Source organism: Camelina sativa, chromosome 10 (assembly GCF_000633955.1).
Source record: "Camelina sativa cultivar DH55 chromosome 10, Cs, whole genome shotgun sequence".
In the NCBI taxonomy this organism is placed as follows: Eukaryota; Viridiplantae; Streptophyta; class Magnoliopsida; order Brassicales; family Brassicaceae; genus Camelina; species Camelina sativa.
The window spans coordinates 12,886,191-12,912,048 of NC_025694.1; the positions used below are offsets into that span (position 1 = coordinate 12,886,191).

Below are 25,858 nucleotides of genomic sequence, written 5' to 3' on the forward strand. Positions count from 1 at the left end.
AGGCATATCAATCACCAAATACTTCAATAAGTCACTCATTGCTATGCTCCTACACCAAGATGAAGCGACTTTTTTTTACTATTTAATAGTACTTTTTTCTTTTTAGCCATCAATTACGTTTGTTTTGGCAAAGAGGCTGTGGCTAACAACAAGGTGAGTACATATACTTCAGCTTTTGACTTTATCAAATTTCTATTTTTGGTTAATGTATGTTCCCCACTACTGAAAACTAGTAGTGCTCATATATAGATGATGGATGGAATCAAAATAATTATGAAGAGAAGAGATGGAGTGGGAGAGCCTAGCTATACTAGCCTAACTAATATGTGTTTCAGTCTTTGGAGAATGGAAGTGGGCATTGTGATGGTTCCTGCAGTATAAGCTCGGATGTGGTTGCCAAAGGATGAAAGGGGTTTTAGCTTTTGCTGTGACTTGGGAGCACTTTTTTGAAGCTTATCACAACAAAAACAAACAATCACCTTTACATCAATAAAGTCGAATGGTGGGTTTGTCTGCTGTAAAATAAAGCAAAGTCAATATCTTTACCATCACTTTCGATTGACTTGTATTCAAAGCCACAAACCAGAGACTAGTCAAAAGAAGTAGCACTAGAGGATCAGCTAAGTTTGAGATTGAAGCATATATAGATCGTTGGTGGTCAGAGGGGCAGGACTCATTCTGTGCCAAAGCGTATTAACTTCACCCTTCAAGGCTTGTTTTGTGAATGTTGTTCCCTGAAACCGACATTTTATGGTCTTGAGTATCTTATTAGTTATGATGAGTCCATCATAGTATCTTCTTCCTCTTAATTTTTGTTTTCTCTCTCTCGAAATGTCAACTTGTTAAAGTGGTCACCAACTAATTAGAGTTGACTTATTTAAGCCAACGAACTTTAGATCCTTTACCATGTCTCAGCAGCCAACTACAAACTTTTATGGAGAGAGAGAGAAAGATAGATCGTGGCCAAAATAAGAAAAGACCCTTGGAAATAGTCGTAATCTGAAGCTTCTCTACACGTTAACGAGAAGAAAAAAAGGAAAGGTATATTTTCTTGGTGCATCATCTTCTTCTCTGCTCTCAAAAGTCAAGACTACATTCACTTGATGTCTGCATCGGATCGGCAAATTTATGTTCGATTCTTGAATTTTTATTTTTATTGATCCAAAACTTTAGAGGGTTTCTGTTGATGTTCAATGGGATTAACCATTTATTTTTCATGTTTGTGGTAGGCATGGGAATAGTGAGTCGTGGGAGAGATGATGATGCAATGCTTAGATGGATTAAAGCACTTATCCTTAATTCTGTTGACTTGTTGTGATGCTGATCCTCCCAAGGGTCGTCAGAACCCTAAGGATGTGGCTAGAGGCACTGTGTGTATGTTTTATTTCTCTTCCAAAAACTTTACTACTTTTGATTCTAGCTCACAACCCCCAACAATAATGTCTTAATGTACCAAATGCAGTTACTGTGAATGAAATTGAAGCTCTTTACGAACTGTTCAAGAACATTAGCAAAGACGGGCTTATCGATAAGGTAAGCCTTAATTCGTACTATGTCTTTGTGCTCCTCTACATTATAACATTAACTAGGATCCTTTCAAATGAATTTCAGGAACATTTTCAATTCGTACTATTCAAGATAAACACAACAAGAAGCCTTTTTGCTGATAGGGTAAAAAGACTTGGTAACTTACCCATCTGGATTTCATTGCTGTACGCTTTGCAGGTGTTTGACTTATTTGATACCAAGCATACTGGGATTCTAGATTTTGAAGCCTTTGCTCGTTCTCTTTCCGTCTTTCACCCCAACGCTAAATTTGAGGATAAGATTGAGTGTAAGTGGCAGAGTCTTCACCTTTTGTTATTATTGTTTTCATATCCAAACCTTGGCATGCTCATCTTTTGCCCCTGCAGTTTCTTTCAAGCTGTATGATCTGAAGCAGCAAGGCTCTATAGAGCGACCGGAGGTGAAGCAAATGGTGGTGACGACTCTAGCTGAAACTGGCATGAACCTTTCTGATCATGTGATTGAGAGCATCATAGACAAGGTTGGTTTGGTAGTTGATCTCCACTGACATTGACTAGGCCTTCTCATATATATTTTTTGAAATGAGATGTAAAAATTTATTGGTGTAGACTTTTGAAGACGCTGATACTAAAAAGGACGGCAAGATCGATAAGGAAGAGTGGCGGACTCTTGTATTGCGCCATCCCTCTCTGATACAGAACATGAGCCTTCAACATCTCAAGTAAGTCATGTCTTTGCCTTGTTATCTTCTTCGGGTGCAAGGCTGATAGGTTTATGTGTTTGTGTTTGTGTAGGGACGTAACGAAGACGTTTCCAAATTTTGTATTTCACACTATAGTGTCAGACAATCATAGTGAGCTGGAGGCATATGGATGTTCAGGGATATGAAGAAAGGACCAAAAACTTTACAAGATTCATTCTTTCTCCTATATTTCTTCTCCATTAGTCCATTATTTTTAACAAATACAAGATCACAAACGTTTTGAAAACTACATTGTCTCTTCACAGGTTTGTTATCCGCAAACTTGTCCCGTTTATCTTATCTGTTGGATTGTGCAAGTTGATAATTTTACTTGGCATTAAGAGATTATGATATCCTTCTATGTATGTATAAACTTTGTTTTCACACCAATCTAATTGTACCTGAAAACTTGTCTAGTATTAAATTTTTGTAACACATACAAAGAGCAGTGTGATATTATGATTTTTGGAATCCACTTTTCAAGTTCAGTTCCTTTGCTCCAATAGCTTCTTTGCTCAAAGAAAGTGTAATTTTTGAAACCGTACCTTTGTTGGTTAAATGAATCTCATTCAAGCAGCAGAGGCAGATTTTAATCTCCAAACCAAAGCCAACATTTTGTTGGTTTTCATGAAAAAATGCCAATTTCATTGAACCTTTTGACCGGTTCAATTTGATTGGTCATTAACCGGTTTAAATCAAAATATTCGTACATGTTTTCAAGCTCGATTAGATGGAATTCTGTCAATCAATTTCGTTTGTCTTGTTTTTTTTTTTCTTTTCTTGAGTCAACTTAAATTTGTTTTCAGACTTTCAGAATATGTAATACTTTTAAGGCTAGGATCTGGTAAATTACTGATTCCTGAATCTTAGTTTTAAATCACTCTCCAAACTATATATATCAACCATCAACAAGGATGAGAATGAAGTACGCATGCAATAAAACAAAACGTGCTGCAATGAAATAGACTGTGATGTATGCAAAACGGACTCTAGACAATCTACCATATTATCACCACAAATGAGGTCTTACGCAAGTTCACAATCCCACTCATATGTTGATATGTTTCAGATTCCCTTCTTTTGCAACCAATGCCTAGTTTTCCGTCTCGGTTAACTCCTAATTCTCATGCCTCAACATGGAAATAATTTACCTCGGCGAGATTGACATTTGGAGCTGCAGTCCGCCTTCCAATCAATCTTACAACTCTGACATAACGTCCTTTGGCTCGTACGATTTCACGAAGCTCGGGAAAAATGCCCATCATAAAGGTTCTTGATTCATTTGATATAGCAGGTGACCCTCTTTTTTAAAGACTTGAACAAGAGAACATGTGGGATGATGTTGGTATCGTCCTGCCAAAATGAAAAAAAAGAAAAAGAAATACACAGTTAGTTAACAGATGGACTTATTCACAAAATCATATGAGATTGATTAGTAAGAAAGGAAAAAATACATGAAAGTTAGTTCGGCCTATAGCAAGAGCAGGGGCGGATCTACAGCCAAAAGGGGTGGGGCACATGCCCCACACTCATTTTTAATAATTATTCAAATAGACTTTGTTGTAATGTATCTTTTAGCTCATTTGGAAAGGAGTGTCTTATGTTGTGTCTCAGGACAAGGGTTCAAATCCTCTCATCGACATTACTTGTGCTCCACATAATTTTTGATCCTGGATCCGCCATTGAGCAAGAGTGCGAGACGAAAAAAGGGTTGCGGCAGCGAGTTGTCCATCAGTATATCCCAACGCGGGTGTGAGGCTGGTCCAGTGGCTTCTAATGCCTCGTAAGAGCTCTTTTGCAAGTTCACCTTCAGCGTTGATACAATGAAATCCCAGCCAAACAGAGATTTTGTTTGCAAGAGCTGGATCGCCGACAGCTAAGGTTTCACCAGCATCACAATTACGTTGCAAAAAATGGATCAGATGTATGTTTAGCTCCCCATCCCTCAGGTCGCGCAGCTGAATGTTAACTCGATCTGGGGTACTGCCATAACGTCTGAAAGCTGTGAACACCACCATCTGTGATGCTCCCTCATAAGAATTGAACTGTTGAGCCAAAACCTCGACATCATCTATCTTTTCTTCTTCCAGAACTCTAAAGAGGAGGAAACCCATTGGTGATTCGAACAGTGCCTTCATCTTTTATGAGTATGCACAAAGAAAAATAAAAAAAAAGAACCATCAGAACTGGAAAGATACATATCATAAAAACCTACAACAAACCATAACGAGAAAGAAAAAAAGAAGAAAATATGAGATTGATTAGTAAAAAAGGAAACAATACATGAAAGTTTGTTCGGCCTATAACAAGAGTGCGCGACGAAGAAAGGGTTCCGACAGCGAGTTGTCCATCAGTACATCCCAACGCGGGTGTGAGGCTGGTCCAATGGCTTCTAATGCCTCTCAAGAGCTCTTTTGCAACTTCACCTTTAGCGTCGATACAATTAAATACTTAGGTGACATAACAATGAACTAATCTTGCACTAATCTAATCGACCAAGGAGCAAAAGATTTTGATCTCCAAACCAAAGCCAGCATTTTGTTGTTTTGCGTGAACAAGTTCAATTTGATTAATTACTAACAGATTAAGATAAAAATAATCTTACATGCCTGAACATTTTTTTTTTGTCAACAACTTAAATTAACAAAAAAAAACCCTATAACACATGTTTTCAAGCTAGATTATATATTCTGGAATTCTGTCCATGAATTTAGTTACTTTTTTTTTAATGCGTCAACTAAAATATTTAGAGGGGTTATTGGTTCTAAGATTTTAATGGATTTGGAAATCCAAACAAAAATCATGTGTTATTCAATCATTGATTTTAAAATACTTATCAAAATTATGTGTTGTTGGTTATATGATTTACAAATACTTGTTAAAATCCTCTGTTATTCATTTAATGATTTGTTTTTGGATTTCAAAATCCACATTATGTTTTAAATAGATTAGAATGGATTTGAAAGTGTAAAATAGAAGGATTCAAATTAAAGGATTCAATAAAACATGTTATTTCAAAATCCATGTGTTTATTTTTAAAATTTACAATTCCATATGAATTTAGAAATCACCTCTCCAATAACAAACCCTAGTTTCTGACATCAATTACTTAACATTTATTTATGCATTAGAATTTTTAGTTTCGCTAGCTAGTGTTTAAAATGATAAAACCTTAAATAAAGACCCTTTGCCTGAATAAGTTCAAAATATTCTAGCACTTTACAAAATTTTAGGAAACTAATCAACAAAACTCTTTAGCAATCTTTAACAATCTTTCACTTATTTACTTTTAATGATTTTGTTGAACTTTTCAAAAATCTTTATAAATTAGAATCCAATAACACCCATTATGTTTTTCTGCCTGATCCGGCTTTGTCAAAAAAATTCATTCGACAATTTTAATTTACGTTTCTGTACGGTTAGATTTTTGTATTTACTGGATGGATAGTTAATGTTGTGGTAGTAAACTGATTGATAGTGTTCACCGGAAAACTGAAGATGCACTCTCTATAGCTGCGAGGAAACATAATTCTGCATCAGACCACATACATATGCTGTTCGACAAGGACGCAGAGCTGACGTGTCACAGTTAGATTGGTTAAGATGATGTGTCGTTAAAGTGCTGTGAGTTAAATATGAAGATAAAGCCGAGTCGGGAGAGAAGATATTTGGAGAATATTCATCTCGACGTTTAAGGAATGATAAGACTTGGAGCACAAGCGGTTACTATAAGAAGAAGATACAAAGATATTATTGTTAAGGTTTAGAGAAGCTTAGTATAAATAGCTAGACCCGCAAAATGTTTTTAACACTTAGAAACTATTGTGTGAGATTGTAAAACTTCTAGGCTAGCAAAAAGAGCTGAGAATAAGAGTGTTGGGTTTCTTCTCTTAGATCTACACTAGGGTGTGCTTCGATAGAAAAGAGAAGAATGCTTAGATTCAATCTTGTATTCAATAACTTTGTTTAATAAGATTGAGTAGAAAAGTGTTTGCTTGGCATGTTTCCAAGCAGAACTCTGTGTTGTGATCTCTATACCCCTTTCAATTGGTATCAGAGCGGACACTTGATAAAAGTTCAAATATCTTTTCAACAGGTGTGATCTTGCGACAAAGGTATTGAGAAGTCACTAGGGTTTGTTGCGCTATCAAAACTGAATCCGGAGCACTATGGACATTGGAAGGTGTCAGTCAAGGAGGTAATTTAGAGCATTGACATGGAAGCTTGATTCGCTGTGGAAGATGGTTGGACATAGCCAATGGAGAAAGATGACAAAGGTGAATTGATGCCAAAAACAAGAAAGAATTGGACAGAAGAGGAGAAAGTTGAGGCAAAGTATAACTCACAAGTCTTTTCCGTTATCTTTAACGCTCTACCATTGACTCAGTTAAACAGTTTTCAAGGATGTGTATCAGCTAAAGAGGCTTGTGATATTCTTCAAGTCACCTTTGAAGGAACTAGCAATGTCAAGCGAAAACGTCTTGGCAATCTGGCCTCCTATTTCGAGAACCTATCAATTGGAGAAGGTGAAACCGTTGCTGATTACAGCAAACGTCTGAGCTTTATAGCACATGAAGCTGTAGTTTTGGGAAAACGGTACAAAGATAAGAAACTGGTGGAGAAATTTCTCAGGAGTTTGCCACATAAGTTTCAATAGCACAGATCTGCTATTGATGTATCATTAAACTCATATGAGATAAAGTTTAATCAAGTGGTCGAGAATATGCAGGCATATGAGTTGTAGTTGAAAAAAAAAGAACAGCGCACTGAACGATCATTTGCGTTGAAAGCTGTTGAAACACAAAAGGTTGAAAAGACACAGGCTGCTGCGCTGGTAAGAAAATTCTTTCGAAAAATGGAGTGAAGTCAGCGCAGAGGAACTTCATCAATTCTAGACCTGAATCAGAGAAGAATTTTAAAAAGGGTGATAAACAAGAGCGACAATGTATGGAGTGTGAAGCGTATGGACATCTCAGGATGGAGTGCCCCAAAAATAAACGCAGAGGGTCACTGCAGTGTTATGGTTGCAAAGGTTACAGACACACCAAGGCTGAGTGTCCTACGAAAGAAAGCAAATCCAAGTTGTTTGTTATATGGAGCGATAACGAGACAGATGATGAGGAACAAGATGGTGAAATACACAATAATTATGTTGCCTTACTAGATGTTATTGAAGAAGATGAGGAAGATGAAGGCATTGAGATGACTGAGGAGGTCAAACAAACCGTTGTGTCTGACTTAGAAGATGATGAACCAGATCTATCCGATGAAGAACAAGTTGCTTTACTTATTTCAAGTTTGATTCAGAAGAAACATGAGAATGATGAGCTGATAGCTGAAAAAGAAACTTTGACAATGAAGTTAGCAAATCTGACTTTAGAGCTTGATGAAGAAAGAACTAGGTCTCAGAGACTTGAGAAGCAACTGGAAGAACAACTGAAAACATCAGGATGCTGAGCAAAAGAACAAAGGATCTCGACACAATTCTAAGCAGTGGAAGGTCAAGTACTATGAAGTGGGGTCTCAGCTATCAAGGCGAAGATAACTCAACATACACTAAGTTTGTCAAAGGTTGGACATCAGAAGACAAGGCTGCTGAAGTTCAAGGATCGTCACACATGACACAAGGACCTGCACCCTCTAAGGCTAAATATAGGAAGACCGAAGGAGTTTTTCCTCAAAAAGGATCTCAATCCGCTTACAGAGCTAAGTACAGAGTCACCCCTTGAATTCAGACACTTGCTACATATGGTCTATCGGGTAATCCTTATTCATCACAACATGCTTATGGAACAGTCTTCAACATACATCACAGTCGGAAAAATGGATGTTGGTACTCGTAAATCTTAACCATTACAAGGCTCAGTGCTATGGGTACAACAATCTTCTATCAGGGGTCATGCAGCATAAGAAATGCCATGGAGTCACGAGACGGAGTAAGCCGTTGTATGTCAAGAAGAGTGACTTTTCTGTAATGTTGCATGTACTGCTGAAAAGATTCGGTATGATCAGAAGAAATGGTACTTTGACAGTGGCTGTTCTAGACACATGACTGGGACCCACAACAATCTTACTGATTTTGAGAATGTTACAGCATGAAGAGTTACCTTTGGAGATGGTGCTATGGCAAGATCAAGGGTAAATGTGTTACAGGTGGAGAAACACAACCCAGTCTTAAAGATGTGTTTCTTGTTGATGGGTTGAAAGCTAATCTCATTAGTGTCAGTCAGCTATGTGATGAAGGTCTAGATGTTACATTTACTAAACATGACTGCAAATCTGTTGATCAACAAGGGTTTGTGAAACTCAAAGGCAAACGATCAGAGAACAATTGCTATATGTGGAAGGCAACAAGTCACTGCCACCATGTGTTTGCAGGGACAAACACAGAGCTGTGGAACCATAAGCTAGGACATCTAAACATCCGCACAATGTTAAAGCTGGCACATCAGGAAGTTGTTCGAGGGATACCAAAGCTTAAGGCTGATCAACACTTGGTGTGTGGACCATGCAATAAAGGGAAACAAGTTAAGATTTCACATAAGCATGTTTCTGATGTTCCAATCAGTCATGCTATGGAGTTGGTTCATATGGGTCTCATGGGTCCCATTCGTGTTCATAGTCTGAATGGGAAACGTTTTATCTTTGTTATGATGGATGATTATTCTCGCTACACTTGGGTCAGATTTCTTCAAGAGAAGTCTTATACACTTGAGTGTTTTCGAATTCTCGCTTCACAGATCAAGGTGAGAAGTGGGCCATCAAGACAATTCACAGTGATCATGGCGATGAATTCCAAAATGATCTATTTGACCAATTCTTCACAACACAGGGCATTATTCACCAGTTTTCAGCGCCTAGAACACTAGAGCAGAATGGTGTGGTTAAATGTATGAACAGAACTTTGCAGGAAATGGCCTGCACAATGCTACATGGAAATCATATCTCCCAACACTTTTGGGATGAGGCTGTCAACACGGCATGTTACATTATCAATCGAGTGTATGTTCGACCAGGCATAACCAATACACCTTATGAATTGTGGAAAGGAAAAACACCTACTGTTAGCTACTTTCATGTATTTGGGTGTGTCTGCTACATATTGAACGACAATGATCAGTTAGGGAAGTTTGACTCCAAGAGTGATGAAGGTTTTTTTATGGGATATTCTCGAAACAACACCGCGTTTCATGTTTACAACAAGCGCACACAGACTGTTCAAGAGACTGTTAATGTCGTGTTTGATGATTCTTCGTTTCAACGAGTATCACTGATCCCTATACCGCATACCAATGATCTGGTAACTAATACACTTGCGGACTCTTAATATTTGGATGTACCTCCCACTGCAGCTGTTGATGAATCTGCCGCTACTAGTTGTTTCTCAGAGCCCTGCCATCTTCCTCAAACCTCTCAAGTGCATCAGAATCACTCTACTAATGATTTTATTTGCGAGATTCAGGGGGTAGAGTTACCAGAGGGAAGCAGATCGATATTTTGCATTTGGCTGGGAGGAAACGAAAACCTGTACCTGAGCAGTTGCCTATGGACTCTGAAATAGTTCCATTTGCCAGTTTTGTCTCCTCAATTGAGCCTAAGAATCACAAAGAGCTTTGGTGGATTAGTTCTGGATAGCCGCGATGTAGGAAGAGCTTGAATAGTTTGCTTGAGGTGATGTGTGGGAGCTCACAAGGCGACCTGATGATGTGAATGTTGTAGGAACTAAGTGGATCTTTAAGAACAAGAGTTATGGAAATGGATGCATTGTAAGGAACAAATCACGACTAGTTGCTCAATGTTATTCACAAGTAGAAGGAGTCGACTTTTATGAGACCTTTGCACCAATTGCAAGGTTGGAATCTATCCGATTTTTGTTTGGAATGACATGCGCTCTGAAGTTCACGTTGCATTAGATGGATGTTAAGAGTGTATTTTTCTATGGAATCCTTCAAGAAGAAGTCTATGTGGAGCAACCGAAAAGGTTCGAGGACCCTCAATATCCACAATATTTGTACAAACTAAAGAAAGCTCTATATGGGCTTAAGCAAGATCTATATGGGCTTAAGCAAGCACCTAGAGCATGGTATGAGAGATTGACTACATTCTTGTTAGATCAAGGGTATGTTCGAGGGAGTGTGGACAAGACCCTGTTCGTGCTCAGCCATAATAAAGATCTGATGTTTGTTCAGAAATTTGTTGCTGACATTGTCTTTGGATCAACTCATCAACCGCTTGTGGATCAGTTTGTAAAGAACATGACATATGAATTTGAAATGAGCATGTGTGGTGAACTAACTTACTTTTTTGGGTTTGTAAGTACAACAGTCTGCTAATGGGATCTTTGTTTCTCAAAGTACATATGCTAGGAGCTTGGTGGCAAGATTTGGTCTAACAACTAGTAAGGAAGGTAAAATACCCATGGGGGTAAACGACAAACTCTCAAAAGATGAAGCTGGAGAGGCTGTTGATGAGAAATTATATCGTGGGATGATTGGCAGCCTGCTGTATTTGACTGCAAGCCAACCAGACATTTGTTTGGCTGTTGGAGTATGTGCAAGATACCAAGGAAGGCCTAAAAAATCTCATTTACTGGCGGTAAAGAAGAGCACCAAATACATCAAAGGGACAACAGAGCTTGACATCTATTATACCAAGGACACAAGTACCAGTTTAATAGGATATTGTGATGTAGATAAGGCAGGCTCGGTAGATGATCGTAGAAGCACAAGTGGTGGATGCTTCTTCATGGACAACAATCTAATATCATGGCAAAGTAAGAAGGAGAACAGTGTATCCCTATCAACGGTTGAAGTTGAGTACATTGCCTTAGGAAGCTGTACACAAGAAGGGAGAGATGTTGACTCGGACTTTGATGAGTGAAGGGGGGTTTAGATTATGGGGGAGCTTGTGTTCTGTTTTTGCTCAATTATGTTTTTTTTTGTGTGTTCACAGAACTAGTTTTTTTTGGCTCTGTAATATGTTTGAACCTGGTATTTTGGAATGACTCAGCTATGATTGTTGCATTAGTTTTTTTGGTCTTCGTGTTGTGGTCCGTCTTTTGGTCTTGTGGTTTTCAGGATGAGTTGCATGGAGTGCTTGTTTATCAAATTGAGTCAAAAAGGGGGAGATTGAACTAATTGATAATTTTCATTAGAAAACTGAAGATGCTGTCACCGTAGCAAATCATTGTGCGGAGCAAGGAGCTGCGAGGAAACAGGACTCTGCATTATACCACAGACATATGTTGTTCGACAAGGAAGCAGAGCTGACGTGTCACGGTTAAATTGGTTAAGATGATGTGTTGTTTAAGTACTGTGAGTTAAATATGAAGATAAAGCCGAGTCGGGAGAGAAGATATTTGGAGAATATCCATCTCGACGTTTAAGGAATGATAAGGCATGGAGCACAAACGGTTACTATAAGAAGAAGATACAAAGATATTCTTGTTAGGGTTTAGGAAAGCTTAGTATAAATAGCTTAGGGGGAGCCGCATAATGTTTTTAACACTTAGAAACTATTGTGTGAGATTGTAAAACTTCTTGGCTAGCAAAAAGAGATGAGAATGTGAGTATTGAGTTTCTTATCTTAGATCTACACTAGGGTGTGCTTAGATAGAAAAGAGAAGAGTGCTTATATTCAGTTATATTCAATAACTTTGTTTAATAAGATTGAATAGAAAAATAGTTGTTTGGTGTGTTTCCAACCAGAACTGTGTTGTGATCTCTATACCTTTTTCAAAAACATTTTTTTTTTTGGTTGGGATCATAACGACCACATTAAACAGTTTAAACCGCTATGTTAACTAACAAAATTTTATCCTTTTATTTTCAGTCAATTGGGCTTCCTATTCGATAATTAAACGAGTCTAAGACAACAACATCCGATAAAGAAAAATATGAATTATCATCTTGGAAACTGTCTCAGACTATCCTCATCAGTAAAAAATCCACAGAGTTTCTTAAAAACAAAATAAATTAATATTTTAATTGTTAGATTATATTTTATTTTTTAAAGAAAGTTGAACCAATGAGAATAGTCTAATAATGCAAGAAACGTTTCAAATGTTTCTTGATGAAGAAACGTTTCTCTCCTCACTCATAACTTTTCATTACTTTTTGATTTTTTTATTGTAAAAGTTTCTAATAAGAAACACCAATGAGGATAGTCTCATACCCGAAATCAGAAAATTAAGAGACTTTCTAACTAGTCAAAAATTAAGTCGAGATAACAAAAAAACTAAAAATCTAATCCTAATATGCCTTTAGATAAGCTAGAAAGAGTTTTTTTTTTTTTTTTTTAATAATAGAAATTACAACCGAAATATGAACCTGGTAGGTACACTATAATGACAACCCTGAACCATGGCTAGATTACCGAGATTCACTGTGGATCCCAAAGAACGTAACATCAATCCTACTTTAAAAACACAGAGTGTGACAATTAAATTCTTTTACTGTGTACAATAACACTCCATTGTATCTTAGTACAAAGGAGCATTTGGTCGTGTCGGAAGATATGGTTAGTTGTTTGGTATAGTGAGAATTGGTGAAATTGGTTACTTACTCCAATTCTATGTTCTTTTATAAAGTTGGTTCAGGTGAGGGGGAGGCTTCGTCTTGGTCGTCCCAATGATTGACTCTTAATTAAAAAAAAACAAAAGAAAAAAGGACAGTGGAGTTGGACTCTTGTTGGAGGACTTTTGACGACTCCAGCTCGACTTGGGTGGGGGCTCCCCTCTCTCTTTAGTTGAGTAATCTTCACACTTTTTCCCCAACTGCTTCCTCTCTTTCTCACGGATCTCTCTCCGTCTGCGTAAAGACAAAGATTCATCCTTTAAGCTCCACACCCCCACTCAGATCTACACCAAAATGTACTTTTTCTAGGTTTTCACAGTTAACACAAAACCCCCAATTTGTTTTCCCACAGATGTGGTAGCGGACATTGTATTTAGATCTCTATCTCTTTGTCTCCGAATTCGGAAATGGAGAACAACAATCTTGGTCTTCGTTTTCGTAAGATACCTCGTCAACCTGTTGCTCTCCCCAAGCTCGATCCTTTGGTAACCGCCTTCCTTAATTGTCTTTTCTCTCTCTCTCTCTCTCTCTCTCTCTCTCCTTAATGTTTCGTTAACCTGATTGATGTGTGTTTCCTCTTTTTTTTGTTTAGCTTGATGAGAATCTGGAACAATGGCCGCATTTGAACCAATTGGTTCAATGCTACGGCACTGAATGGGTTAAAGATGTTAATAAATATGGACACTATGAAAACACTCGACCTGATTCTTTCCAGAGTCAGATTTTTGAAGGACCTGACACTGATACTGAGACTGGTAAGCTTGCATTGTTTTTTGCCTTTTGTCAAGTTTTGTGCTTCAGTCGTCAATTATTGTTATTAACTTTCTTGCTTCTTCAGAAATTCGTCTTGCTAGTGCTAGGAGTGCAACCATTGAGGAGGATGTAGCTAGCATTTCTGGGAGGCCTTTTTCTGATTCTGGATCCTCCAAGGTGTCTTCTTCTTCTCAATTTCATTGCCCTATTCTATTTATTTCTTCTCGTTTGGTTCTTACTTTGAATTGCATGGGGGGGTTTTTGCAGCACTTTGGGCAACCTCCCCTCCCTGCTTATGAACCAGCTTTTGACTGGGAAAATGAAAGAGCTATGATATTTGGACAGAGAACTCCCGAATCACCTGCAGCTAGCTATTCCAGGTTCTTATGCATGTCACTTTACTTGTTCTTTTTTTTTTTATGTTTGAAATCTTACTATCTTTGTCTGATTTATCCTTCTGTTCCCTCTATTATCTACACAGTGGATTGAAGATCTCGGTCAGAGTTTTGTCTCTAGCTTTTCAGTCTGGCTTAGTTGGTGAGAAAACTAACTAAATCTTATTATCTTTGACCGATTTATCATTCTGTTCCCTGTAATTTTAGTTAGTCTTACATCTTTAAGTTCCCTTTTGCCGCCCTTCCCTGCAGAACCATTTTTTGGCTCGATTGCATTGTACAATCAAGAGAGGAAGGAGAAACTCTCTGAGGATTTTTATTTTCATATTTTGCCGACGGAAATGCAGGATGTAAGTCACTGAACAGAGCAAAGTGTCCCCTTTTCGGCTTTGTCCTTCTCATGGTTTATAAAAGTTGGTTTAAGTTTTATCTCACTTCATTTTTGCTAACTTGCGCCGCCCCTTGTACATTATCTTGCAGGCTAGACTTTCTTCTGAAAATCGTGGAGTATTTTATCTAGATGCCCCATCAGCTTCTGTTTGCCTGCTTATTCAATTAGAAAAAACAGCAACAGAGGAGGGAGGCATTACAACATCTGTCTATTCCCGTAAAGAGCCTGTAATTTCCAAAATCCTGAATTTTCCCTTACTGTCTAGTCTCTTGCTCATGTGTATGGTGATTGTGGCTTTCAAAATTGATTTCGAGTAATTTGGAGACAGCCTGCGACGTGCGACACTGCGACGTATAATATCGGCTGTCTTTACTGTGTGTTTTGAACTTTTGATTATATATTTTAGAGTAGTCATGGTGATAGCTGGATCTATATATCACAATTAGGAAGTACCCTGTTATTAGTAAGTTAGTAACTAAGTTCTCTGGCCATTTGTGAATCAGGTGCACTTAACTGAGAGGGAAAAGCAAAAGTTGCAGGTCTGGTCTCGCATTATGCCTTACCGAGAGTCTTTTGCTTGGGCAGTTGTTCCACTTTTTGATAATAATATCACCACAAACACTGGTGAATCTGCTTCCCCTAGCAGTCCACTTGCTCCCAGTATGACTGCGTCAAGTTCTCATGATGGTGTTTTTGAACCCATTGCAAAGATCACATCAGATGGAAAGCAAGGTTATTCAGGTGGAAGTTCTGTCGTAGTTGAAATATCTAATTTAAACAAAGTTAAAGAGAGCTACTCCGAAGAGTCAATTCAGGTAGGATGTTTAGTTTTCAAATCCCACACAGTTTTTATTTTGTCTTTATGATTGATTTTACATTGCTTTGAATTTGAGATGGTGTGGAATAGTTTTTATATATTTCGTTCAATTTGAAAATCCTATTACGTCTGTCACTTGCTAGGTACACTTCGGTTGGTTGACATGTATGTAAGCAAGTAGAGTTGCATGCACAGTCGATTGAATACATGCTTTGGTAATTTCATAGATGATATTCTTTTTGTTTCCTATTTGAATGAATCGATTTTGGTAGCATTTGGCAATCAGGTCATGGGGTTTAATTCATTAGTTTTGAGAAAGAGAAGTTCCTCATTTTTTTTCCCTTTCTGAAGTGTAGTTAGTAACAGTTATATATACTAGATACAATCACAAGGAAACAAAATTTGCGAGCTGTCTCTTCTTTTACTCACATGAAAAGAATTCAGATACTAATTGTTTTGGTAACTTCATCAGTCATATAACAGGAATGCTTTATTGATATAACAACATACTGCATATTGTTGCTTTCATCTGGAGGAAACGCATATCTAAAATCCCTATAATTCGTCTTGATCAGTTGGACTTATTACATGTCCTAATGTGCTAATTATCTAATAGATTATTGTTTGATTTTTACAGGACCCTAAACGGAAGGTTCACAAACCTGTTAAAGGGGTTCTAAGACTGGAAATTGAGAAACATCGGAATGGACATGGAGACTTTGAAGATCTATCTGAAAATGGAAGTATCATTAATGACTCCCTTGATCCGACTGACCGCCTCAGTGACCTGACACTTATGAAGTGTCCCAATTCTGGTTCTGGTGGACTCCGTAGTGGCTGTTCGAAGTGGAATTCGGAGGACGGAAAGGATGTTTCGAGAAACCTAACAAGTTCAAGTGGGACTCCTGACTTAAATTGTTATCATGTAAGCACATCAGCTTTATCATTCTTTCTACCAATTCCCTGATCTACTGCTTATAGTTATACTTCGTCTTTAGCTCCCATCTCTTTTCAACAACCTGTTTTCTCAATAGAGGATAAAAGTGCAATAGAGATATTCTTTTTTCTAACTCTAGTTAGATGCTGGAAAGCTGTGTATAGTCTTCGGTGTAATTTACTCGCAAATTGATATGTTTATCGTCTTCCAGGCTTTTGATTTCTGCTCTACGACAAGAAACGAGCCTTTTCAACATCTCTTCCATTGCCTTTATGTGTATCCTGTAGCTGTTACTCTAAGTCGGAAGAGGAATCCCTTTATTCGTGTAGAATTGAGAAAGGATGACACAGATGTCCGAAAACAACCCCTCGAGGTAATTATTTTGATTATCACAAGTCCTGTAAACGATCTGACCTTTTTCTTGAGTCTTATTTGTTTCTTACTATTGATTTGGCTAGGCAATTTATCCAAGAGAGCCTGGTGTTTCACTTCATAAGTGGGTTCATACACAGGTTGCTGTTGGTGCTAGGGCTGCTAGCTACCATGATGAAATTAAGGTTTCTCTTCCTGCCACATGGACGCCATCACATCATCTGTTGTTCACTTTTTTTCATGTTGATCTCCAGACAAAGCTAGAAGCTCCAAGACCAGTAAGATTTACATAGAGTTATGTGCTTGCTTCTCTCTGATGAATCTATCCCCCAGTGTCTAACTATCTTTTCTTTTCAGGTAGTTGTTGGATATGCATCACTTCCATTATCTACCTATATCCAGTATGTATATGATATTCCCTATTTGGTCTCTGAAATCTTATGTACTGCTAAAGAAGGCTTCTCTTTTAAATTTCCTTATCACTAATTGTTAAGAGATGCGTTTTTTCATCTGTATGAGCGAAAATGCTAGTATACAAACAAAAATGAAATTTTGAAGATGCAGTATATCATTGATGTCAAACTTATCTGAACAACTAGATTACTTAATAAGCTGGGAGAAGTGTATGCCTTGATTTATTCATTTTTTCTTGTTGCTGACAATTTGTTTGATTACTAATGCAGCTCACGGTCTGATATTTCTCTACCAGTAATGAGAGAACTGGTTCCCCACTATCTTCAGGAAACCACCAAGGTATGTTGTCATAATTTGAAAGCATCAGAGTTAGATATATTTTTTGCATGTTAAGCTAGTATAATAGTTCAAATCCGCATGAGTGTTTGAAATTCAAAAGTTGGAAAGGGATTATGGAAAAATTTCATGCATGCAAGGAAGATAAAGAACAATAGGCTAGACTGTTAAGAAGGTTCTGTAGCTGATGACTAATTAAGGGGTTGTCACCTGCAAGCATTGCAAACCTTTAAGAAATCAACAAAAGTATACTCTGCAACCACATTGAGAAGAAGAACTGACTAACAGGTTTTGGCGTTTGTATTAATCTAGGCTGTAGCTTCTCACGTTACAAAAAAGGATTTAACTTAGGTAACTCCAAACTTTCCATCGTCAGAAAATTACCATTGTGCATATCCTTCAAGAGATCAACGAAGAATACAAGGGTGGTTGTAGATCATCTCACTGTGGCATCTATTGGTGGAAATGAACATTAAATTCCGCATAGTGCTGGAGAATTGTGTATAATTTGGTATTATATCCTAGGAATATTGGTTGGTGGACCTGATAATCAGTTCTAGTTCTCAACTTTGGTATAACTAGTGAGATAATTCTATCTTAGGTGTCTTTTTATTATTTTTACTCAAGCTAGGAATTGTGTAATAACATTCTTATATATTGATCATAGCAACATTACTTTAAACATAGTTTTACAATTATACTCTTTGACAATTACAGGAAAGGTTGGATTATTTGGAAGATGGCAAGAATATTTTTAAGTTGCGACTGAGACTTTGTTCATCTCTTTATCCAACCAATGAACGTGTCAGGGATTTCTGTCTAGAGTATGATAGACATACCCTCCGGACAAACCCTCCCTGGGGTTCGGAACTGTTGCAGGTATCCACAGGAACTCTGTCTCATTTGATTTATTTTCTCCACTGTTATTTTTAACATGTTCTTTTTATATCTCTTAAGGCAATAAACAGTTTGAAGCACGTTGATTCTACTGCCTTGCTTCAGTTTCTTTACCCAATTCTTAACATGCTCCTTCATCTTATTGGCAATGGTGGAGAAACTCTTCAGGTTTGTTTGAAATCTTCTAGTTCCTTTATCATAGATTTTTGATATAAGCATTCTTGACTCTTATTTCTGTCCATGTGACTATTTCGCACATCATTTAACAATCAAGTATTTTCAACTTGCTTCAGGTTGCAGCATTCAGAGCCATGGTGGATATTTTAACTCGGTATGCATTTCTTAGTGTTAAGCTTAGCTACGTTTAATCTAGAACAAATAATAAATTTGTAAAAGGGCTTGTCTAGTAGGATATATAATCTGCTCCAATTGAAAATTTAACCCAAAGGATCAGGGGACACTATTATTAGAACATTTATACAACAAGGGTTAGAGTTTAGCTAAATGACCAAAGAATGTTATGTCACAATGTCATTGGCCTTTAACTTTGAATGGTCTATTATCAGAATATCATTAGAGTTGCAAATAATGTGTCTAACTGGACGCTGGTAAATGTATTACAAGCACACGAACCCTTGTTCTTACCAGATCTTTCAATTTGTTTCTATAGGGTGCAGCAGGTGTCGTTTGATGATGCTGACCGAAATCGTTTTCTGGTCACCTATGTTGATTATTCTTTTGATGATTTTGGAGGCAATCAACCTCCAGTTTATCCTGGATTAGCAACTGTATGGGGAAGTTTAGCTAGAAGCAAGGTACAAATTGCACATGTTGTCTGGATGAAACTAGCTTATCTTTGTTCTAATGTGATATACATTTCATTATACTTTTCACCAAAGTTGAGCAATCTCCATGTTACCTATTCGTTCAGCTATCTGCTGTGAAATTTCTTAGTTATTTCGCTTTTGGTTGATGAACACTTACTGGCCTTACAGGCTAAAGGTTACCGGGTTGGACCTGTATATGACGACGTATTATCAATGGCGTGGTTTTTCCTTGAGTTGATTGTTAAATCAATGGCATTGGAGCAGGCACGTCTTTATGATCACAATCTACCTTCAGGTATTATTGGGATATTCAGTTTCCATTTTCCATAAATTTTTCATTGTCAAGTGGACATGCAATACTGTTTTAGGAATTGGTCAATGAAAAAACTGGATGATAATATTTAACGAAGAACCTGATGACATGTAATATGAGTGTTGTTTTGAACCTAATGGCCAAGAACTCAAGTAACTATTTGCACCAAAATGACGCATATGTTGACATATAAGAAAAAATTTATTAAAGTTGCTCTCTGTTCTACTTTCTAAACCTGAATGTATACGAGAGTCTCAACAAATTATAAGTGCATATAACTCGAATACAAGTTCCAATAATGATCACTCATCATGCCAGTGCCACAATGTAGTATGCTTATTAGTGGTTGTAATTACAAAATACATTGTGGCCTTAGATTAATCATGGTCTATCTATTGCCCTAAATTGTGCGTTAACTAGTTTCAGAGTGATTAAGGTATTATACGGTTACCAAGTACCGTGCTCATTTTTTCTTCTTTATCATAGGCGAGGATGTTCCACCCATGCAGCTCAAAGAAAGTGTTTTCCGATGTATCATGCAATTGTTTGATTGTCTTTTAACTGAAGTACATGAACGTTGTAAAAAGGGCTTAAGCTTGGCAAAACGTCTGAACAGCAGTTTGGCCTTCTTCTGTTATGATCTTTTATATATCATTGAGCCCTGCCAAGTCTATGAACTGGTATGTTTTTGTTTTGTATCTTTCAGATTATCATACGTCGCAGCAACGGTTTGCATTACTAATTGATCGATCATGTGCATCTGTATGGTTTTCAGGTGTGGAAATTGTATGCTAATATTGTTCATGAAAAAAATCTTTAATTCAAAAACGTTTATTATCTTTCAACTGATTTTTGGGACATATCTTTGCCATCGGTAGTCAGTAGTTTAGAACATGGGAATAATTTATCCTTCAAATAGTTTTGATAGTGATAACAGTTACACGTCCTTCTCGCTCTCAACAGGTATCATTATACATGGACAAGTTTTCTGGTGTTTGTCAATCTGTTCTACACGAATGCAAGCTCACGTTTTTGCAAATTATCTCCGACCATGATCTTTTTGTAGAAATGCCTGGCAGAGACCCATCAGACAGGTACTCCACCCTAGATACTCGTTACCTGTTTATTCATTTTTGCGTTGTCAAACATTTGCATTTTGTAGCACACTTGAGCTCATAGAAATAGAACATAAAGAGGCCACTTCTGCAGTAAGCATATGAAGTCTTGAAAAGATGCAGTAAACTGAACTACAGTCTTCCATCTTCTTTTATGTGTGTGTGCATCCGGATGGATTTTTTTTACTCAGCTAACTCTATTTGTATGTTCTAGGAATTATTTATCATCCATATTAATACAAGAATTATTTCTCTCCCTGGATCATGATGAGCTGCCTCTGCGGGCGAAGGTACTTCTAATTCTAAATGTCTGTACGTATAAGATACATATCATGTAAGAATTTCACACTGTGAATCGTTTCCTTTTTTGGTATCCTTTCAGGGAGCAAGAATTTTAGTGATCCTCTTGTGCAAGCATGAATTTGATGCGCGGTACCAGAAAGCCGAAGATAAGCTGTATATTGCACAACTATATTTTCCTTTCGTCGGGCAGGTATGTTACAGTGGCTTAATAAAAATAATGCACACATTCTTTCATTTAGGAAGTCCTTTTCAATACTTCTGCTTTGAATTTTTTTGTGGTCAATGGTATTTAGGAAGTCCTTTCCAAGGCTAAAAAGCAGCTCAGAAGCTTGTGTAATTCCCTCAATAATCGTGTCATAAGCATCCATTATTACAGGAACATTAATAATGTGTTAGGATTTAAATGGTGTGGCAACCTTTTGACTGATTGCTTTGTTTATAATTTATACAGTAATAGCTAAGGTCAGCTGATAAATGCTTCTGACATTTTATGTTGATTTCTTCCTTTTGCAGATTTTAGATGAAATGCCTGTTTTTTATAACCTAAATGCTACTGAAAAGCGTGAGGTTTTAATTGGTGTGCTGCAAATTGTTCGTAATCTGGATGACACATCCCTTGTCAAGGCATGGCAGCAGAGCATCGCTCGTACTAGATTGTATTTCAAACTCATGGAAGAATGCCTCATACTTTTCGAGGTTCCTTTCCAACAACCATTTCTTTAAATTTGGGAAAAGGCTCAACTATTTTATGTAACTCACTGTTAAAGGAAGCCAAAGGAAATTGTTATCCATAGAACTATGGATACTGGTGGTCTATGGTAGCTATTATATAACTTATCTACCATTCTCCTTTTTTTTTCCTTTTTTGGGAGAAAATTTTATTTTAGCTAGTTGTGTGGATGTGGTAGAATGATTTGGGGACTGCCTACAACCTAGTAGAACTTAGAGTTGATGTATTACCTCAAAAATGTTTGTATTTGTAGTCCACTTACTGTTCGAGTCCTAATGTCCTATGGTGATTTGATAATGTTGAATTAAAATAAAATTTCAGCACAAAAAGGCTGACAACATCCTTGGAGGCAACAATTCTCGTGGGCCTATTAGTGAAGGAGCTGGATCACCAAAGTACTCCGAGCGACTTTCTCCTGCTATTAACAATTATCTGTCAGAGGCTTCTCGCCAAGAAGTCAGGGTGAGTTGCTAAATTTATCCTGTATGTTTGTTCCTCTCTTCTAATTTTTGGTATAGAAGTATAAACCTACAAGTTCACCTAGAGTTCCATAACATTGTTGCTTTCTTTTGGTGGGCTTCTCAAAACTAAGTTAGAAAGTTCGACACTTTTTACTTATTTTATGTTAAACCTAAGGACCGTTCAAATGCCTTCTGAATTTTTACTGCAGCTAGAGGGAACACCTGATAATGGGTACCTGTGGCAGAGAGTTAATTCTCAGTTGGCCTCCCCTAGCCAACCTTATTCTCTAAGAGAAGCTTTAGCGCAAGCACAATCTTCGCGGATTGGAGCTTCAGCCCAGGCACTAAGAGAATCGCTGCACCCTATTTTGAGGCAAAAACTGGTATAGTTTATGTTCCCTTCATACCTCTCCTGAATGTTACTCATCATTTTTCTCGCATAGTCTTCAATGAGATTGCATTCACTCTCACCAGGAACTTTGGGAAGAGAATGTAAGTGCAACTGTTAGCCTCCAGGTTTTGGAGATCACTGAAAATTTTTCATCAATGGCAGCCTCTCACAATATTGCGACAGACTATGGCAAATTGGACTGCATTACTACAATATTGACGAGTTTCTTCTCTCGAAACCAGTCACTAGCCTTCTGGAAAGCCTTCTTTCCAATTTTCAACAGAATCTTTGATCTACATGGGGCTACACTAATGGCCAGGGAAAATGATCGCTTCTTAAAACAGATAGCCTTCCATCTTCTCCGGCTTGCTGTTTACCGCAATGACAGTGTCAGGAAAAGGGCTGTTATTGGTCTCCAAATATTAGTTAAGGTGAGACATCCAGATTCCTGTAAAGACTTATCTGTTTCTTGCGAGCTGGTATGAATTCAATTGCTTTGTTCTTGCAGAGCTCGCTATACTTTATGCAGACTGCTAGGCTGAGGGCTTTGCTGACAATTACACTTTCAGAACTCATGTCGGATGTCCAAGTGACTCATATGAAAACAGATAATACATTAGAAGAGAGTGGAGAGGCACGGCGGCTTCAACAGTCATTAGGCGAAATGGCTGATGAAGCTAAGAGTGTCAATTTGTTGAGGGAGTGTGGTCTTCCTGATGATACACTGTTGATAATTCCCGAGAAATTTACTGAGAACCGCTGGTCATGGGATGAAGTGAAACATCTTTCTGACAGCCTTGTTCTTGCTCTTGATGCCAGCCTCGGGCATGCCCTTTTGGTATGGTTTATAATCGACTTTGCATTTCGTAAAGATATTGTTTCTGGTGTTAGTGAGGAAAGATATGTCTTCTGCTCGTCTGTCTTGATTGCTAAATTGATCCTTGCCTTGTTATGTGGTGGAAGTGTCATGTTTTTTACTCCCCGTCAACACCTATTTTAGTATTTTCATCGAATTGATAGGTATATAAGATAACACAGGATCTAATTTCTGTATGGAAGTTGGAAATTGACACTGATGAAAGTGTGTCCGAGTACATCTGCATTTTCCTGTCATGATTGTGTGGTCTCATCATATATAGGAAGATAATTTTACGCTTATAGAGAGTTGATTCATGTCCCTCCCTTCTCTTTCCTGATATTTCCTGAACTTTTAACTTGGGAATTTTAGGTGAGTTTAGATATTACTGTGAATGACTGTTTTGACATCACTGGTCTAAATTCTCACAGACCGGCTTGCCAAACTTACATAAGTTTGCTAATCCTGTTTTGTGGCATCACTTTCATGTTTGCACCATTTCCCATTTCGTTTCTTCTTTGTTCCTATCGTGATGAAGGAAAAACTATTAGACTCAACCAGTCTGTATGTTATTCTGTACTTTTCCAATGCAAAATCTGTTATTACAGGGATCTGTGATGGCTATGGATCGATATGCTGCGGCTGAGAGCTTCTACAAACTTGGAATGGCATTTGCTCCTGTTCCTGATCTTCACATAATGTGGTTGCTGCATCTATGTGATGCCCACCAGGAAATGCAGTCTTGGGCTGAAGCTGCACAGTGTGCTGTGGCGGTTGCAGGTGTTATAATGCAGGTACTAATAATATATAAATCTAGTATGTGTTTTAGATGTGCAGTGAATCATCTCTGCAGTATGGTTGGCTTTTATGCTCTACAGTCTTCATTCTAGTCTTCCCGTACACTAAATACTACTTCCAGAACTTATGCGCATGTTTTGGTTTTCGCCTTGTAGGCCTTGGTGGCTAGAAATGATGGTGTGTGGAGCAAGGATCATGTGTCTTCCTTGCGTAAGATTTGCCCGATGGTAAGTGGCGAGTTTACAACAGAGGCATCTGCAGCTGAAGTCGAGGGTTATGGTGCTTCAAAGCTAACAGTTGACTCCGCCGTCAAGTATCTACAGCTTGCTAATAAGCTTTTCTCTCAAGCTGAGCTCTACCATTTTTGTGCCAGCATTTTGGAACTTGTTATTCCAGTTTACAAGAGCAGGAAGGCTTATGGGCAGTTGGCTAAGTGTCACACTTTACTTACCAATATATACGAGTCTATTCTTGACCAAGAATCAAACCCAATCCCATTTATCGATGCTACATATTACCGGGTGGGATTTTACGGGGAAAAGTTTGGGAAGTTGGACAGGAAAGAATATGTATATCGAGAACCACGAGATGTGCGGCTAGGGGATATAATGGAAAAGCTGAGCCATATTTATGAATCAAGAATGGACAGCAACCATATTCTGCACATTATACCAGATTCGAGACAAGTGAAGGCAGAAGAATTGCAGGCAGGAGCGTGCTACCTGCAAATTACGGCTGTTGATGCAGTGATGGAAGATGAGGATCTTGGGAGCAGAAGAGAAAGAATATTTTCTCTTTCGACTGGAAGTGTTCGAGCACGAGTGTTTGATCGCTTCTTGTTTGACACACCATTTACAAAAAATGGTAAGACACAAGGTGGATTAGAAGATCAATGGAAGAGAAGAACAGTGCTGCAGACGGAGGGTTCATTCCCTGCCCTTGTGAATAGGCTGTTAGTTACCAAGTCTGAATCCCTTGAGTTCTCACCAGTGGAGAATGCGATTGGAATGATTGAAACGCGGACCACTGCTCTGAGAAATGAGCTAGAGGAGCCTCGTAGCTCGGATGGGGATCACCTACCACGGCTTCAAAGTCTGCAGAGGATTCTCCAAGGAAGTGTTGCAGTGCAGGTGAGTTTTGTCCCATATTATCTGTAATAGATTGTGTTGTTAAACGTAGAAATGCTTATCATATGCCTTTCCATGGAAATATGCAGGTGAACAGTGGGGTGTTGAGCGTGTGCACAGCTTTCTTATCAGGAGAGCCTGCAACTAGATTGCGTTCGCAGGAACTGCAGCAACTGATAGCAGCACTGCTTGAATTCATGGCAGTTTGTAAGCGTGCCATTAGGGTTCACTTTAGATTAATTGGGGAAGAAGATCAGGAATTCCATACGCAGCTTGTCAATGGATTTCAGTCTCTCACTGCAGAACTCTCACATTACATTCCTGCTATCTTGTCCGAACTTTAGATTCTTTGTCAGGCTTTTTTTTTCTTTTGCTATGAGTTTTGTGCTTTTTCTTCCACTATTTTGGTTTGGCTATATGTTTGTCATTAGCTTATTTCTTTCTTTGAGAGAGTGATTAACAAAGAAAAAAAAAGAGTCAATTCAGTAAATGACAGCGAATGAAAGATAAACTAGAAAGGTAACAAATGGATTGACGTCTAATTCAGAAACATTTAAGAAAAGAAGAGACACATAAGAGACGTTGAAACACAAGGCATAGCTTGTAACTCGTCAATCATCTTCTGTTTCTCTTCAGGATTGCAGGTTGAATTCATCGTAATTTCTGCCCTTTTTAAACACACGGAGTTTTCCAGAATGTATCTCATGAGTTGTTTTTCAACTTCTCTTCCTTCGTATGCTTTCCATTTAAAGATCATGAGATGAGACGACAAACATTTGGGA

The 25,858-nt window shown here is 38.0% G+C and overlaps 2 protein-coding genes across 5 annotated transcripts; both read left to right on the top strand.

Moving 5' to 3' along the window:
- LOC104718738 (calcineurin B-like protein 6) lies at positions 279–2,677 on the top strand. 4 transcript variants are annotated; one of them, XM_010436541.2, is made up of 8 exons: positions 280–1,041; positions 1,230–1,374; positions 1,463–1,533; positions 1,612–1,671; positions 1,726–1,834; positions 1,914–2,047; positions 2,136–2,248; positions 2,322–2,677. In XM_010436541.2, the coding sequence occupies exons 2-8, from the start codon at positions 1,257–1,259 to the stop codon at positions 2,413–2,415; spliced, it is 699 nt and encodes a 232-aa protein (XP_010434843.1). In that variant the 5' UTR covers positions 280–1,041; positions 1,230–1,256; the 3' UTR covers positions 2,416–2,677. The 4 variants fall into 4 exon arrangements, with proteins under 4 accessions (XP_010434842.1, XP_010434841.1, XP_010434843.1 ...); XM_010436540.2 differs by having other exon boundaries at positions 279–1,130; positions 1,612–1,834; XM_010436539.2 differs by having other exon boundaries at positions 279–1,041; positions 1,612–1,834.
- LOC104718739 (guanine nucleotide exchange factor SPIKE 1) lies at positions 12,963–25,566 on the top strand. Its single transcript, XM_010436543.2, has 30 exons — positions 12,963–13,328; positions 13,436–13,598; positions 13,682–13,773; positions 13,864–13,976; positions 14,078–14,133; positions 14,244–14,341; positions 14,472–14,609; positions 14,886–15,197; positions 15,837–16,124; positions 16,348–16,509; positions 16,595–16,786; positions 16,866–16,909; positions 17,192–17,261; positions 17,976–18,137; positions 18,216–18,323; positions 18,449–18,486; positions 18,826–18,970; positions 19,151–19,277; positions 19,782–19,975; positions 20,259–20,389; positions 20,625–20,700; positions 20,793–20,903; positions 21,227–21,409; positions 21,765–21,905; positions 22,114–22,287; positions 22,379–22,726; positions 22,804–23,133; positions 23,760–23,945; positions 24,105–25,079; positions 25,166–25,566. The coding sequence occupies exons 1-30, from the start codon at positions 13,251–13,253 to the stop codon at positions 25,418–25,420; spliced, it is 5,490 nt and encodes a 1,829-aa protein (XP_010434845.1). The 5' UTR covers positions 12,963–13,250; the 3' UTR covers positions 25,421–25,566.

What these genes read in the sequence shown, in the direction of transcription:
- LOC104718738 (XM_010436540.2), top strand. Translation starts at nt 1,257, where the DNA reads ATGATGATGCAATGCTTAGATGGATTAAAGCACTTATCCTTAATTCTG. An exon ending in TGTGGCTAGAGGCACTGTGT is followed by an intron (nt 1,375 to 1,462) that starts GTATGTTTTATT and finishes TACCAAATGCAG; the next exon opens with TTACTGTGAATGAAATTGAA. An exon ending in TTGAGAGCATCATAGACAAG is followed by an intron (nt 2,048 to 2,135) that starts GTTGGTTTGGTA and finishes TTATTGGTGTAG; the next exon opens with ACTTTTGAAGACGCTGATAC.
- LOC104718739 (XM_010436543.2), top strand. Translation starts at nt 13,251, where the DNA reads ATGGAGAACAACAATCTTGGTCTTCGTTTTCGTAAGATACCTCGTCAA. An exon ending in ACTCCGAAGAGTCAATTCAG is followed by an intron (nt 15,198 to 15,836) that starts GTAGGATGTTTA and finishes TGATTTTTACAG; the next exon opens with GACCCTAAACGGAAGGTTCA. An exon ending in AAGGAAGTGTTGCAGTGCAG is followed by an intron (nt 25,080 to 25,165) that starts GTGAGTTTTGTC and finishes GGAAATATGCAG; the next exon opens with GTGAACAGTGGGGTGTTGAG.